The sequence below is a fragment of the Ovis aries genome, unplaced genomic scaffold, assembly GCF_016772045.2.
Source record: "Ovis aries strain OAR_USU_Benz2616 breed Rambouillet unplaced genomic scaffold, ARS-UI_Ramb_v3.0 scaffold_110, whole genome shotgun sequence".
Lineage (NCBI taxonomy): Eukaryota > Metazoa > Chordata > Mammalia > Artiodactyla > Bovidae > Ovis > Ovis aries.
The window spans coordinates 255113-270664 of NW_024599727.1; the positions used below are offsets into that span (position 1 = coordinate 255113).

The window sequence follows — 15552 nt, forward strand, 5'->3', positions numbered from 1 at the left end:
GACATGGAACAACAGACTGGTTCCAAATAGGAAAAGGAGTCCGTCAAGGCTGTATATTGTCACCCTGCTTATTTAACTTCTATGCAGAATACATCATGAGAAACGCTGGACTGGAAGAAACACAAGCTGGAATCAAGATTGCTGGGAGAAATATCAATCACCTCAGATATGCAGACGCCACCACCCTTATGGCAGAAAGTGAAGAGGAACTAAAAAGCCTCTTGATGAAAGTGAAAGAGGAGAGTGAAAAAGTTGGCTTAAAGTTCAACATTTAGAAAACGAAGATCATGGCATCTGGTCCCATCACTTCATGGGAAATAGATGGGAAACAGTAGAAACAGTGTCAGACTTTATTTTGGGGGCTCCAAAATCACTGCAGATGGTGATTGCAGCCATGAAGTTAAAAGACGCTTACTCCTTGGAAGAAAAGTTATGAGCAACCTAGACAGCATATTCAAAAGCAGAGACATTACTTTGCTGACTAAGGTCCGTCGAGTCAAGGCTATGGTTTTTCCTGTGGTCATGTATGGATGTGAGTGTTGGACTGTGAAGAAGGCTGAGTGCCGAAGAATTGATGCTTTTGAACTGTGGGATTGGAGAAGACTCTTGAGAGTCCATTGGACTACAAGGAGATCCAACCAGTCCATTCTAAGAGAGATCAGCCCTGGGATTTCTTTGGAAGGAATGATGCTAAAGCTGAAGCTCCAGTACTTTGGCCACTTTATGCGAAGTGTTGACTCATTGGAAAAGACTCTGATGCTGGGAGGGATTGGGGGCAGGAGGAGAAGGGGACGACAGAGGATAAGGTGGCTGAATGGCATCACGGACTCAGTGGACGTGAATATGAGTGAACTCCGGGAGATGGTGATGGACAGGGAGGCCTGGCGTGCTGCGATTCATGGGGTCCCAAGGAGTCGGACACGACTGAGTGACTGAGCTGAACTGAAGATGCAACTCACTGCTGGCTGTACACACAACAATAATTTCCTGTTAAACTGCCCTACTCATGCTGCCTTCTCACCCCCACAAACCCCTCACACTCCAGCAAAGTTACTGTTAGTCCTACTTATCCCTCTATTTTTTTTTTAAACCCTTTTCTGTTTGATTTTGAGATGCCTACAGCTTTTGTGGTCAGTGGATTTTCCCTATTGCAATGGTCATTTTGACTGAAGTCTTTCTGACTTAAGTCTAGATTTTTTGTGTGTTTTTTGACAGTTTCGTATGGCCAGGAGTTGGATCAGGATTGGACTTTCCATATGGGACTCTGTCATTCCTGGCCAGATAACTAACTGCACCTTGCAGATCCTTTGAACTCTCTTGTTCATGAATTTGGGAATCGAAGCAGTGCTCTGGAAGTCAAGTCTGTTACAGCACAATAAGGAATTATTTTAATACTTTTGAATAATTAAGTTTTTCTTCGGCATTTTGAGTGAGGACTCATTCCTTAACTCTTGAACAGGAAACTTTCTCTACTCTTCAGTATGAAGACTCTAGTAGTTTTCCTTGACTCACCTAAGGGGAATTGGGGGAGGAAATATTTTTGGCACTTCAGACAGGGACTGTACAAAGGAATAATCAAGCAGGACTTTTTCCAGGCTCCTTTAAGGTCTTATCTCTGATTTGATTAATAAATCTGATCTCTGGTAGCCTGGGCCTGCAATAACTTGAAGTGGGGCTTTGGTTCTCAGCTAGACATTGAGGCCGGGTCACAGATGTGAGAGTACCAGATCCTAGCCACTAGATCAGTGGTCAGTGACAAGGGCCTGGCCCTTAGGCTTGGAAGAAAAGAATTCGCATAAAGACAAAAAGTAGTAAAAAAAAGTGAAGTATTTATTAACAGGAAAAGCATAGAGTACGTATGGATAAGCACAAAGGCAGACACAGAGGGAGAGTTCCTGAGTTTGTGCCCTCATGGTAGTTTGAATTACTTTTATGAGGCATTGCTTCTGGGTTTCCTTTGGGTCAATCATTCTGATTTGCCTGGTTCACAGTCCATTTTGGCATATCTCAGGGTCCTCTCATGTGTCTTCACACATCTCTTAACCAAGTGGATTTTACCCAAAAGGCATCGGGATAGAGACAGCATCCCTTGACATTGTTCCCCTTTCAGCTTGCAAGGAGACTTTTCTGTGTGTGTGTGTGGCAAAGGGAGGTCTCTTGATTTCTTCAGGAATGAGAGATAGTAGTCTGGGCAGGGCCCAGCCTCCTCCCTTAATTGTCTTCCTATTATCCTCTTGGAGTTTAATTCAATAGGGAATTAATCTCCAATTGCTTTACCCTAGCAGGCCCTTCAACCTCCTGACTCAAATCCTGTGGGTAAATCCTTACTCTATTCTGTTTGCTCCCTTTTCTTTCTCTGCTCTACCATTATGGCTTTAATTCAGTTCAAAATCTTTAAAAACTGGCAAAAGTTTTTGCTAAAGACAATTTAGAATTCCAGTGGCCTCAGAAACATGGGCTAGCTGCCTACTAACTTACCAAATACCTGCTGCTGCTGCTGCTAAGTCGCTTCAGTTGTGTCCGACTCTGTGTGACCCCATAGACGGCAGCCCACCAGGCTCCCCCATCCCTGGGATTCTCCAGGCAAGAACACTGGAGTGGGTTGCCATTTCCTTCTCCAATGCATGAAAGTGAAAAGTGAAAGTAAAGTTGCTCAGTCGTGCCTGGCTCTTAGCAACCCCATGGATTGCAGCCTACCAGGCTCCTTCGTCCATGGGATTTTCCAGGCAAGAGTACTGGAATGGGTTGCCACCTTCCCATTTCCCTGCACCTTCTCCTCCTTCCTTCTTCTCACGACCTTCAAATTTCCCTTCAGTTCCTTTTAGCCTTTGGTTTATGTGTCACCATAAAACACTACTGCATCCTCCATCCCTCTATGAACCTCTGCCAAACCCTTTCCATCGCACTTCAGCCTTTCAGAGTCCTCTGGTCACTTCATCTCTAGACCACTCTCTGCCTGTTCAGGATTCTTGCAGGGCATAAGGCACTTAAGAACAAGCATGTACAGTGGAAAAAACGAAATAAGAACAGGTTGGATGTTTTATCTACTCTGATGAGCTTTAGAGACCCTCAGACTTGGTGAATCCTCAGTCTGTTGCCCCACAGTCAATACAGTCTCCATAAGATTACTCATCAGAGCAAAGAAAGTCTCAAACGTCTCCACCACTAATATTTTTGGGGATGCTTTAACTCTCATATTGAGTAGGAAACTTCAACTTGCTCCACTACCAGAAATATATCCTCATTATTGTAAAAAATTGTAAGTGGTTCAACGGCAAGAGTCAGTCACCACCAGTCACCTCACACGACTGATTCTTGACTGAATCACTTTCCCTATGGCCCCTCATTGACAGTTATCAGTAGCAGGGCTCACTGTGGTACTGACCAACAGCTGAGGAGGACAAGTACCAGTAAGTACCTCATTGATAGTTGGTTGCCTGTGGGTGGGGCCCATGGAAGCACTGACCAATGGCGGAGAAAGACCTGTTGCCTAGGAACAGGATGCGCGGAGTAATAAGGCACAGCAGTGGCTACTTCCCTTAGTGGCTCAGACAGTAAAGCGTCTGCCTAAAATGTGGGAGACCTGGGTCCAATCCCTGGGACAGGAAGATCCCCTGGAGAAGGAAATGGCAACCCACTCCAGTATTCTTGCCTGAAAAGTCCCATGGATGGAGGAGCCTGGTAGGCACAGTCCATGGGGTCACCATGAGTCAGACTCGACTGAGAGATTTCACTTCACTTCATTTCACTTCTAAGTGCTATGCTCATGCTACTCTGTTACATAAGGATACTTTGGGTCCAGTGTGCTGGAATATTTTTGATTAACTCCATTCCAACTTCAGATTTTGGTTTCACACAATTAACATTTGCTCATCATTCTTTTCATTGTATTCCCAGGCATACCTGTCACCAGTTATTATCTCTAAGCCTCTCCAACAAACTGTCACTTGACCACATGCTCAGTGTATAGTACAGCTAATATGTCAAAGGCATCAAGAATGTGGAGGCCAGGCAACCTTGAAAACTACTTTCACAGACCTTGAACTCAAAGTGATTTTTATTCTATTCACAATGTAATAGAACAGGATGAGCACAGTCCTCAGAAGAAAGCCATTGCTGTGCCTCATTTCTTGGCACCCTGTTACTAGGCAACAGGTCTTGTGGAATCATTGCTTAGTGCCACAGAGAGCCCAATCCACAAGCATCCAATTATCAATGAGTGACCATTTGTTGTCCTGCACAGCTATTGATCAGCACCACAGTGGGCCCTGCCCACAGTTACTGTCAATGAGGGACCATTGGAGAAGTGATTAAGTAAGGGTGGTAAGGTGGTCATCAGATGGAGAGTGAGAGAAGAGGCAGATTCAGGCATTCTTCTGGAGGGGCTGAAGATCACCCAACCTTGGGCCAATGGGTGAGCTGGAGGGCCCAAGGAACAGACTGGAGACTACAACCTGTAGTGCTCCAGAGCCCTCACTAAATCCCTCCACTAGCCTTGGCCCAGGCCTTGAGGAGCAGTGAATCTCTCCCCCATACCTCTCTCTGCAACCTACTAGCAGTGGCCATCTTTCTGGGTCTCAGTCTTTGAGAACTGATCTCCCATTTGGACAGTCTGAGGAGACTTAGGACCTATTGGGTAGGGCATCTGCATCTGTCAGGCATGATAGCTGGGCAGAATGTGGGAAGTGGCCCTGAAGGAGCTGCCGACTGAGATCTGATTCCTCTTAACCAGGACTGGAATATTGCTGGGTGAAAGCTGTGGCTTGAGACTTCCCTTTGTTGTCAAGACAGAGAACAACATTCAGCTGGTAGAGATTTACAGGAACATCATTACCTGACCATGACCTGACCTTAGGAACAAAAGATCTGACACCAAAGTCTTCAACAACTAACTACACCCCACTCTCACTTTTGCTTTTAAAGGGACTTGCTGAAGCTTTGGGATCTTAGGGCATGAGCCACCCTGCTCCGTGTATGCATCTGCAATAAACCTTTCCCTCTTCCAAACTCTACTGTTCAGTTTTCATGGGTCTCATTCTGTGCCAGGCACATGGACTTGTGATTTCAGTAACAACAATTGTGTCTAAGGACAGACTTTGCCTCTCTTAAATAACAGCAGAGACTGGCCAGTTCAGTTCAGTTCAGTTCAGTCGCTCAGTTGTCTCTGACTCTTTGCGACACCATGGACTGCAGCACACCAGGCTTTCCTGTCCATCACCAGCTCCCAGAGCTTGCTCAAACTCATGTCCATTGGGTCGGTGATGCCATCTAACCATCTCATCATCTGTCATCTGCTTCTCCTCCTGGCTTCAGTATTTCCCAGCATCAGGGTCTTTTCAAATGAATCAGGTCTTTGCATAAGGGGGCCAAATTATTGGAGTTTCAGCTTCAGCACCAGTCCTTCCAATGAATATTCAGGACTGATTTCCTTTAGGATTGACTGGTTGGATCTCCTTGCAGTCCAAGAGACCCTAAAGTCTTCTCCAACACCACAGTTCAAAAGCATCACTTCTTTGGTACTCAGCTTTCTTTATAGCCCAACTCTCACATCCATACACGACAACTGGAAAAATCATAGCTTTGACTAGATGAACCATTGTTGGCAAAGTAATGAAAAAGTAAAGTAATATGTGCAAAGTAATGGTGAAGAGACTGGCCAAGTGCTCACAGTTATCCATAAAATACCCACTGACTTGGCTTGACTCATCTTTAGCCAAACTTCTCTCCTCTGAACGTCAGCTTTTCCCCAATCTTGAGAAAGCACTAAGATTCAGAATTTTATGTCTCCCTTAAGAGCTCATTCTGAGAATCATCTCACTACAGAGGGAAACACTTCCTGTTAAACTGCTCCATCATACTGTCTGCTCATCCATTCCCACCAATTGTCCCATCTCACAAACACACACACACACACACACACACACACACACACACACACACACACACACACACACAGGGTTCCTGCTTGCCCTGGCTATCCTTCCGTGTAAAAGAAACATCATTTTCTGTTCTATTTTGAAACATGTGAAGAACTTGTGGTCAAAGTATTCTCCGTATCACTACCAGTTCAGTTCAGTCATTCAGTTGTGTTGGACTCTGTGACCCCGTGGACTGCAGCACGTCAGGCTTTCCTGTCCATCACCAACTCACAGAGATTGCTCAAACTCACGTCCATCAAGTCAGTGATGCCAATCAACCATCTCATCCTCTGTTGTCCCCTTCTCCTCAGACTTCAGGCTTTCCAGCATCAGGGTCTTTTCCAATCAGTCAGTTCCTTGCATCAGTTGGCCAAAGTACTAGAGCTTCAGCTTCAGCTTCGGTCCTTCCAATGAATATTCAAGCCTGATTTCCCTTAGGATGGACTGGTTGGATCTCCTTGCTGTCCAAGGGACTCTGAAGAGTCTTCCTCAACACCACAGTTCAAAACCATCATTTCTTTGGCGCTCAGCTTTCTTTATGCTGCAACTCTTGCATCCATACATGACTACTGGAAAAGCCATAACTTTGACTTATGGAGCTTTGTTGACAAAGTAATGTCTCTGCTTTTTACTATGCTGTCTAGGTTTCTTCTATTTTTTTCTTCTAAGGAGCATGTGTCTTTTAGTTGCATGGCTGCAGACACCATATTGAGTGATTGTGAGCCCAAGAAAATAAATTCTGTCACTGTTTCCATTGTTTCCCCATCTATTTGCCATGAAGGGATGAGACCAGATGCCATGATCTTCCTGTTTTTTTTCACTGTTGAGTTTTAAGCCAGCTTCTTCTTTGTTACATTCCCTAGTTTGTTCCATTTTTAGATTCTACATGCAGATGATATTACAGAGTATTTGTCATTCTCTTTCTCTAATTTGACTTATTTTACTAAGGACGTTTCCTCAAAAGTCCATCCATAGTGTTGCAAATAGCAAATTTTCATTCTTTTTTGTGACTGAGTAATATCCCATTCTGTTGCGTGTGTGTGCATGCATCTGTGTATATAATACCGCTTCTCTATTCAATTATCTGTTGATGAGCATTTGGTTTGCTTTCATATCTTGGCTAGTGTCTTAACTAGTGGAATTCTTCCTCTCCCACAAATTCTTTTTCTTTTCTATTTAGAGAAGATCCTCTAACATTTATTTCAGGGTTAGTTTAGTATTGATAAACTCTTAATTTTTGCTTGCCTGAGAAGCACTTTATCTCTCTTTCAATTCTGAATGATAATCTTACTGGGTAGATATTCAGGTTGTAAGTATTTCTCTTTCAACACTTTAAATATCAATATATAATGCCAGACACTCTGGCCTTCAAGGTATCTATACAAACTTTAGCAGAGAGCCTTACGGGGTTTCCCTTTTATGTGATTCTGTGATTTCTCTTGCTGCCTTTAGAAATTCTCTTTATTTCTAACTCCTGCTGTTTTAATTATACTGTATCTTAATTTGGGTTTGTTTTGGTTTATTTTATTTGGTACCCCATTTGATTTCTGTACTATCTTCTGGTTTGGGAAGTTTTCAGCCATAATTTCATCAAATACAACTTACCATCTTTTCTCTCTTTTGTTCTTTTGAGACACCTATAATAAGAATGCTAATTAGCTTAATGTTATCCATAGGTCTCCTAAATTGTTCTCTTTTTTTTTTTTTTTTGAGGGGGAGGTTTATTTTTAGCTATTCTGATTGGTGATTTCCATTATTATTTACTCTTGTGTTATTGTCAGGTCTGCTATTAATTCCTGTTTGTTTTTACTTTCTGTTAATGTATTCTTAAGTTCTGTCTGGCTTTTTTTTTTAATATGTTCTGTTTTCTTGTTAGAATTTTCGCTATGTTTGCCTGGTTTTTCTAGTTCAGTTAGCATGATTATTACTAAATTTGGACTCTTTACCTAGTTAATTATTTATCTGTTATTTAGTTGTTTGGTCAGAGGTTCAAACTACAGTACAATTGCACTCATCTCACATGCTGGTAAAGTATTTCTCAAAATTCTCCAAACCAGGCTTCAGTAATATGTGAACCGTGAACTTCCAGATGTTGATGTATGGCAAAACCAATACAATATTGTAAAGTAATTAGCCTCCAGTTAAAATAAATAAATTTATATTAACAAAAAAATAAAAAGCAGAGACATTACTTTGCCAACAAAGGTCTGTCTAATCAAGGCTATGGTTTTCCAGTGGTCATTTATGGATGTGAGAGTTGGACTATAAAGAATGCTGAGTGCCACAGAATTAATACTTTTGAACTGTGGTGTTGGAGAAGACTCTTGAGAGTCCCTTGGACCGCAAGGAGATCCAACAAGTCCATACGTAAGGGTATCTGCCCTGGGTGTTCATTGGAAAGACTGATGTTGAAACTGAAACTCCAAAAATTTGGCCACCTGATGGATGACAAGAGCTAACTCATTGGAAAAGACCCTGATGCTGGGAAAGATTGAGGGCAGGAGAAGAAGGGGACAACAGAGGATAAGATGGTTAGAAGGCATCACCAACTCAATGGACATGGGTTTGAGTGGACTCCGGGAGTTGGTGATGGACAGGGAGGCCTGGCATGCTGTGGTTCATGGGGTCGCAAAGAATCAGACACAACTGACCGACTGAACTGACTTTCTCTCAGTCTTTCAATGGAGACCAGTCCTGTCTTCCCATTTGCCCCTGCCTCTCTGATTTTAAGTGCATTAGTTATCTATTATGGTCTTGAAGGGTTGTAAGGGGGAGCATCACCGTACAGTCTGTACCATATTCAGCTGGGAGTGGGGGTGGGGCAGGATTAGATTGACAAGTCATGCCTTTCCTTAGGGTGTGCCAGGAGCTATAGCCTGGGAAGTTTGGCACTGCCAGGTCTGAAGACAGATATGAGGCACAGACTTCTTTTTCTCAGTGGCTTTCACTGTCCTATTGGGGGTAGGGTGGGGTCTCAAATTTCTGGAGCAGAAGCCCTGAAAGTCAGGCCAGATATGGCTATGTCCTCTCAAGTATGTACACTCTCCTCTCCCAGCACTGCAACCCTTGCCACAGAGGGACAAGAGGAGCATGTTCTGGTTAGGAAAAAGAAAGGAGCAAATCTACAGGCTGGCTGCTTACAGAGGTCCAGGCTACCTCCAACTCACCATCTGTGACAGCATCAGCAGTAGCATCTCTTGCCCTGCTTAAACATAGCTTCTGGTCTTAGACCTCTTGGTCCCTCACAGCTGATCACTTCCCCAAGCCTTTGCTATCCCTGCCCTGTTGAAGAGGGGTGCTATTGGGCAGGTGAGGCCCTCATGGGCTCTGGGCATGTACTGGGTCATCTGCTGTGGCAGTCGGGCCTCCATCAGAGATCAGGACTTCTCCTGATACGCTGCCTATGTAAGTGCCCTCCATGAGCATGGCCCCGGCTCTCCCACCCAGATGCCGCCCTGGGCCAGATGCACCTCTGTTAACAACATCCCAGCTCTCTGCCTCATCATGGAAGCCCCTGCTCCAGTGCAGAGCAGCCACACGAAGTAAGCAGGGCATGTCTAGGGGTGGGCAGTTGTGGGGAAAACAGGCATCCACAAATGCGGTCTCAATCTGTCCTCTTCATTGTGACTTGGGAGCAAGCCCCTGAGCACATGCTCCTGGAGGGTGAGGCCAGGCTTCCCACAGACCTCCTCTTAGTCCACATGGCCCTGCAGCCAGCTAAGGGTGTTTCTCTTCCCTGTGTCAGACCCCAGGACTTGTGTGTCCAATATATGGCTCGAACCACTCACACCCAGGGCATATCTCCAACCGTGTAGTCTCCCTTATATTCTGAGTCCTCTCCCATGGGCACAGGTCAGGACTTGAATGATCATTTTCCCTTTCTATCCTATTCCCTGTCAATCTTTCTTTGAGAGTAGGTTTAAGAATCTTTCTGCATTTTCTGATTAGTTTTTTGAACTAATTGTTCTACATGATGATGTATACTTTTTTTTTCTTTTTTTTAATTCGAGTATCTTTGATTTACCATGTTGTGTTTTAGGTGTACATCAAAGTGATTCAGCTTTACATATACATGTATTTGGGCTTCCCACTTGACTAAGTTGTTAAAGAATCAGCCTGCAATGAAGGAGATGTGGGTTCAATCCCCGGGTTGGGAAGATATACTCAGAGGGTCATGACAAGCCACTCCAGTATTCTTGCCTGGAGAATCTCATGGACAGAGGAGCCTAGCAGGCTACAGTCCATAGAGTCACAAAGAGTAGGGCACATCTGAAGCAACGGAGCTTGCCCAGGCGCATACATATGGCTATTCCTTTACAAATTCTTTTTCCATTTATGTTGTTACAGAATGTCTCACAGAGTTGTCTGTGGTTTTGTAGTAGGTCCTTGTTGGTTATCTATTTTATAAATACTGGTGTCTATATATATGTTAATCCCCAACTCCCAATGTATCCCTCCCGCACAACTTCCCATTTGGTAACCATCAGTTTGGCTTCCATGTGGATGTGTTTTTGATGTTCTTTGGGGGAGGCAGTTTAATCGTTTGAAGTAGTCCTACTTTTCTATTTTTGCTTTTGTTGCCTATGCTTTTGGTGTCACATACCTAAAATCACATCTAAGACCAATGTTTACAACTTCTCCAGGATGTTTTCTTCTAGTTGATTTGTAGTTTCAGATCTTGCATTTAAATCTTTAATCAACTCTGAGTTTAGTTTTTTATATGGTATAAGGTAAGGGTTCAATTTCAAACTTCTGCATTCAGATTTCTACTTGCCCACGGCAATTAATTGAAGAGATGGCGAAGTGAAATTTAATCATGACCATCTCAAGGCAGAAATGAGGGACAGGCCTATAGGAAAGGCACTGGGGTGAGGGACTTGACCAGGAGCATGTAAAGTTTGGGGACTCCCACTTGATTCTGGCTGATATGTGGATGTGATCCTGGGCAGATGGGTTCTGACTCTTGGCATATAGATTTGCTCTTGACTTCTGCCAAGCCAGAGAAGCCTCTGGGCCAGCAGTATTGTGCTCTTATCATGAATCCATGGGCACTGCTTTGGCTTTTGCATTTGGTGTCATGCAATTGGGTGGTCTTAATATAAAGACATAGAGTTCCTCTTGACTACTGATAAAATAAGCTTCTCTTTTAAGCTCCTTTGACTTCTGATCCACTCTCTACTTTATGGATTTTACTATATTTTCAAACAGATTCTTAGACATACTTGGCAGAAGAGAGTGATACAGTCTTAGATAATCCAACTTCTGGTAACATTTTATGTCACCACACTGCTGATTTCTAATCCGTTTACCTCTCTGGCATGCATGTCTGATAAGATACATTCTCAAAAATCTATTATACAAGCTGCATGTAATAAACTGCAACTGATTAGAGAACATGAAAAAAATTAATACTCAAGAGAATGATAAAGAAAATTTCCTTTGGAGGTGACCATTAGGCTGGCCTCAGATGGTTGCTAGTTTCTGCGTCACAGAAGATAGGATGGACACAGGCATAGAGGAAAGTAGAAGGTCTTGGGGAAATCATTGTGTTAGTCAATAGAGGTTGTTATGGACACAGCTAGAGAGGTCAGTTGGCATCTATTCATAGGGAACCTGTATAAGTGGAAGTATAAAGAGTTTCTACTACTCTTTGAAAGTGCTAATGAGCAAAACCCCCTCCAATAAAACACAGCTTTTGCAATAGGACTTGACATGTCTGAATCACAATATACCCTCCTTTTCCAGGAGAGTTACAGGCGTCTGATATTGATTTATTGTTGTTGATCTACTTGGACATACCCTTTCTCAACTCATGACTTATTATTTGTTTTTCTCTTTTAACCCTAAGTGTCTTTGGATCCTTTTTAAACTCTATGCATCCTCACTTCTCTCTGCAAGGTGGCAGTATATCCATGGATATTAACATATATACCAGTGGCACTTTAGGGAAACAAGGGCCTCTAACATCCACTTTGGGTCCACCTCAGGACTTTCCTGATAACTCAGCTGGGAAAGATTCTGCCTGCAAAGCTGGAGACATCAGTTCAATTCTTGGGTAGGGAATATGTGCTGGAGAAGGGATCAGCTACCCACTCCAGTATTCCTTGGCTTCCCTTGTGGCTCAGCTGCTGAAGAATCCGCCTGCAATGTGGGAGACCTGGATTTGATCCCAGGGTTGGGAAGATCCCCTGGAGTAAGGAAAGGATAACCACTCCAGTATTCTGGCCTGGAGAATTGGAGTCACCAACAGTCGGACACAACTGAGCAACTTTCACTTTCAGCTCTTCAGGCCTAGCAATCTGTTACCTTCTGCTAACAGCAAGTTATGGGGAAACAGTGGAAACAGTGTCAGACTATATTTTGGGGGGCTCCAAAATCACTGCAGATGGTGACTGCAGCCATGAAATTAAAAGATGCTTACTCCTTGGAAGAAGAGTTATGACCAACCTAGATAGCATATTCAAAAGCAGAGACATTACTGTGCCAACTAAGGTCCATCTAGTCAAGGCTATGGTTTTTCCTGTGGTCATGTATGGATGTGAGAGTTGGACTGTGAAGAAAGCTGAGCACCAAAGAACTGATGCTTTTGAACTGTGGTGTTGGAGAAGACTCTTGAGAGTCCCTTGGACTGCAAGGAGTTCCAACCAGTCCATTCTGAAGGAGATCAGCCCTGGGATTTCTTTGGAAGGAATGATGCTAAAACTGAAACTCCACTAATTTGGCCACCTCATGCGAAGGGTTGACTCATTGGAAAAGACTCTGATGCTGGGAGGGATTGAGGGCAGGAGGAGAAGGGGATGACCGAGGATGAGATGGCTGGATGGCATCACTGACTCAATGGACATGAGACTGAGTAAACTCTGGGAGTTGGTGATGGACGGGGAGGCCTGGCGGGCTGGGATTCATGGGGTTGCAAAGATTTGGAGACAACTGAGTGACTGAACTGAACTGAACAGTAAGTATTTCAGTAAGTCCCACAACAGGGCATTAAACTGTGCTAGTGTTAAATGGTGAATAATATACACAGATCTGGAATCACAGCACCGACCTATAGGTAGACATAAGGTCTCTCTGTCCACTTCATCGTGGTAGCTGTTTTAACTGATTAATTTTCAGCAGGCAGGAATGATAGTTCTCCCACTTCCTTTGAAAGGACCACAAACCCGGGGTCTCCTTCACTCTTAATGATTTTAAATCACATTCAGTGACTGACTTTGAATCATCATCTGTGTCTCTCAGGAGTTAAAGGGCCAGAAAGATTTAATCAGGGAGCTGCAATCCAAATAAAAGATGCCATATCATTAACTTAACATCTGAACTCCACTCTATTGATGCTGATGGTAAAACTCTGTCTTTTCATTGTTTCTAGAATGTTTTCTGAAGACACACGGGACTCCTCTGGTAGAGACTTTGCCTTATACAACTCCATATTAGATTGACTACTACTTCAACTTATTTAAACATTTAAAAATGAAAGTTAACACCAAATAAGATCCCACACTCTTATTTTTAAACCACAAAACCTTGTAGAGCTTAGACTAACAAAAGACTTTATTGGGGAAGAATGTTTTATGGCTGTAGTTATTTAGAAATACTAGGGGATAATGATAAATATAAGACCAGCTTGTACTCAGTCTTATGTTAATACTTGTATCAAAAGTCTCTGTCCTGACTTCTTTGGCTGTCCAGGGGTTAGGACTCCATGCTTTCACTAGAAGGGGAACCGGTTCAATCCCTGGTCAGGGAACTAAGATCCCACAAACTGCATGGTGCCCACCACCCAAAAAAATTATCTGTGTGTGGTGATCCTGATTGTCATCTGCACCGGGATTTGGGCCAGCTCCACTGCCCTGCCCTTGGGAACACACTGCTCCCACCAATTTCTTAGGAAAACAGTGGCCTAATTGATATTTGGTCTGTTCCCTCCAAACATTATTTTAATCCTTGGGAGTGCTGGTTGTGGGTGTTAGTTGCATCAGCATTTTGTGCCTCCTGAGCACCTTTAGCTGACAGCAAAGGTGAGTGATGCAACAAAGCCCATTATGACGTAAGTGGCCAGGATGTGATTTCTGCCTGCCTCTCTCAGGGGAAGTATGACATTCACCATCCCCATGTGAAACCCTCTTCCCATCTGGGTTCTGGCAATCTAGACCCTCATGTCATTCCACACCCCAAACAACGGCAGTAACACCACACCACTACTCCTTGCCGCTGAGATCAATTGATAAGCGGGGTTAGCCATCTTCGGCGCAGACTCCTGACCCAGTCCAGGCCTCTCCTCACTGGCTAACTGGGGACCTCAGGGTCTGTCCCCCAATCTCTCGGGACCTCGCACCCCTCCCCACTTAGGTGCCGACCTCTTTTATTCCCTCCCTCCCTTCCCATCAGAAAATTCACACACACACAAATATCATCTTTTCACCCTTTGATGTTTATTTTAATCGCAGCCATCAGTTTACTAGGTTAGTGTGAGAGTCAGCCTTTTCCTGGTTAACCATTTCTAAGAAAGCAGACCACTGGAGACACAATTCTAAACTGTCTGACCTTTTCTATTCAGTTACAGGCTGCCCAGGTTGTACTTCTCCAGGGTCTCTCATTCTGGGGTGGCTGAGCTTATCTTCTCTTTTGATTCTGCCCCCTTCGTTGACTCTGACTCATATTTTGGTACCTCTTTTGGCTTTGGTTCAGTTTCTCGCGTACACGGGAACGGAGAAAAGAGTTTGGTTCTCTTGTTTTCTTCACCTTCTTCGACGGAGTGGCGTACGATCGGATTTTCTTTCTCAAGGTTCCTTTTAGAGGTCTTCTGACCCTCATGGTCATATTTCGTGCCTTGAAAGACAAGAGAAGGGTATGAGTTTTGAGGAAAGAGTATAACAACTGAGTTGGAAAGGAGACTTCATGAAAAGGGAGGTGGCCTGATGAGGACTTTTGCGCCAGGCAAGGGCAGTGTAGAGGTCTTGGGCACCAAAGTCAATGGAGAACCTGGGGAGTGTCGATGGAATCATCTTACCTTCACGCTGCCTCTGTATCTCCGTTGCCAGAGGGTCTTCTTTCTTCCTTTCTTCCTCGAAGCAAACCGCACTGCAACTCTTCTTGGCTGCCGTGGCTTCCTGGTTCCCTTAGCCATGATGACACCATGAAGTGGCCTAACCCAGAATCTCTGCCTCTGACCTCCCTATATATACCTTCCCAGGACAATGAGGAGCCACACCCTTCACTCTGATTGGTCCGCTAGGCACTCCCCCAGCCAATGGTGGCTTTGGGGGTCTTAGACATCACAATGTACCACAGTGCCCATCAACATGGGTTAGTGGGTGTTGAGGGAGGCCATGATACAACTTTCCCACCCTTGACCCCTCTGTGTGTCTGATTCTGGGGAGTGGTGATTCAGGGGCATGGTGTTTCTTCTCGTGACCCTCAGACTTTCCTTCAGTGTCCTTTATTCTTTGACTTGGATGTCCCCCTTCAACACTCCTGCCCCCTCCATCCCTGTATGAACCTCTGCCAAACACTTTTCATCCCATTTCAGCACTTCAGAGTCCTCTAGTCACTTCATCTTTAGACCACCCTCTTCCTATCGGGGGTTCTTGAGGGGCTTAAGGAACTTAAGAGCGAGCAGGTAATTGAGAACAGG

General features: G+C 44.1%; 1 protein-coding gene across 1 annotated transcript; it reads right to left on the reverse strand.

Moving 5' to 3' along the window:
• Nucleotides 1-14367: 14367 nt before the first annotated feature.
• Nucleotides 14368-15071, reverse strand: LOC121818461 (spermatid nuclear transition protein 3-like). The gene is made up of 2 exons (XM_042242598.2): nucleotides 14929-15071; nucleotides 14368-14747 (listed from the first exon to the last, which is right to left on the reverse strand). The coding sequence occupies exons 1-2, from the start codon at nucleotides 15043-15045 to the stop codon at nucleotides 14532-14534; spliced, it is 333 nt and encodes a 110-aa protein (XP_042098532.1). The 5' UTR covers nucleotides 15046-15071; the 3' UTR covers nucleotides 14368-14531.
• Nucleotides 15072-15552: the final 481 nt, after the last annotated feature.

Bases quoted from the DNA above. Each gene is read 5' to 3' on its own strand.
- LOC121818461 (XM_042242598.2), bottom strand. From the start codon at position 15,045: ATGGCTAAGGGAACCAGGAAGCCACGGCAGCCAAGAAGAGTTGCAGTG. The intron at 14,748-14,928 runs GTAAGATGATTC...TTGTCTTTCAAG, and splicing joins GATACAGAGGCAGCGTGAAG to GCACGAAATATGACCATGAG.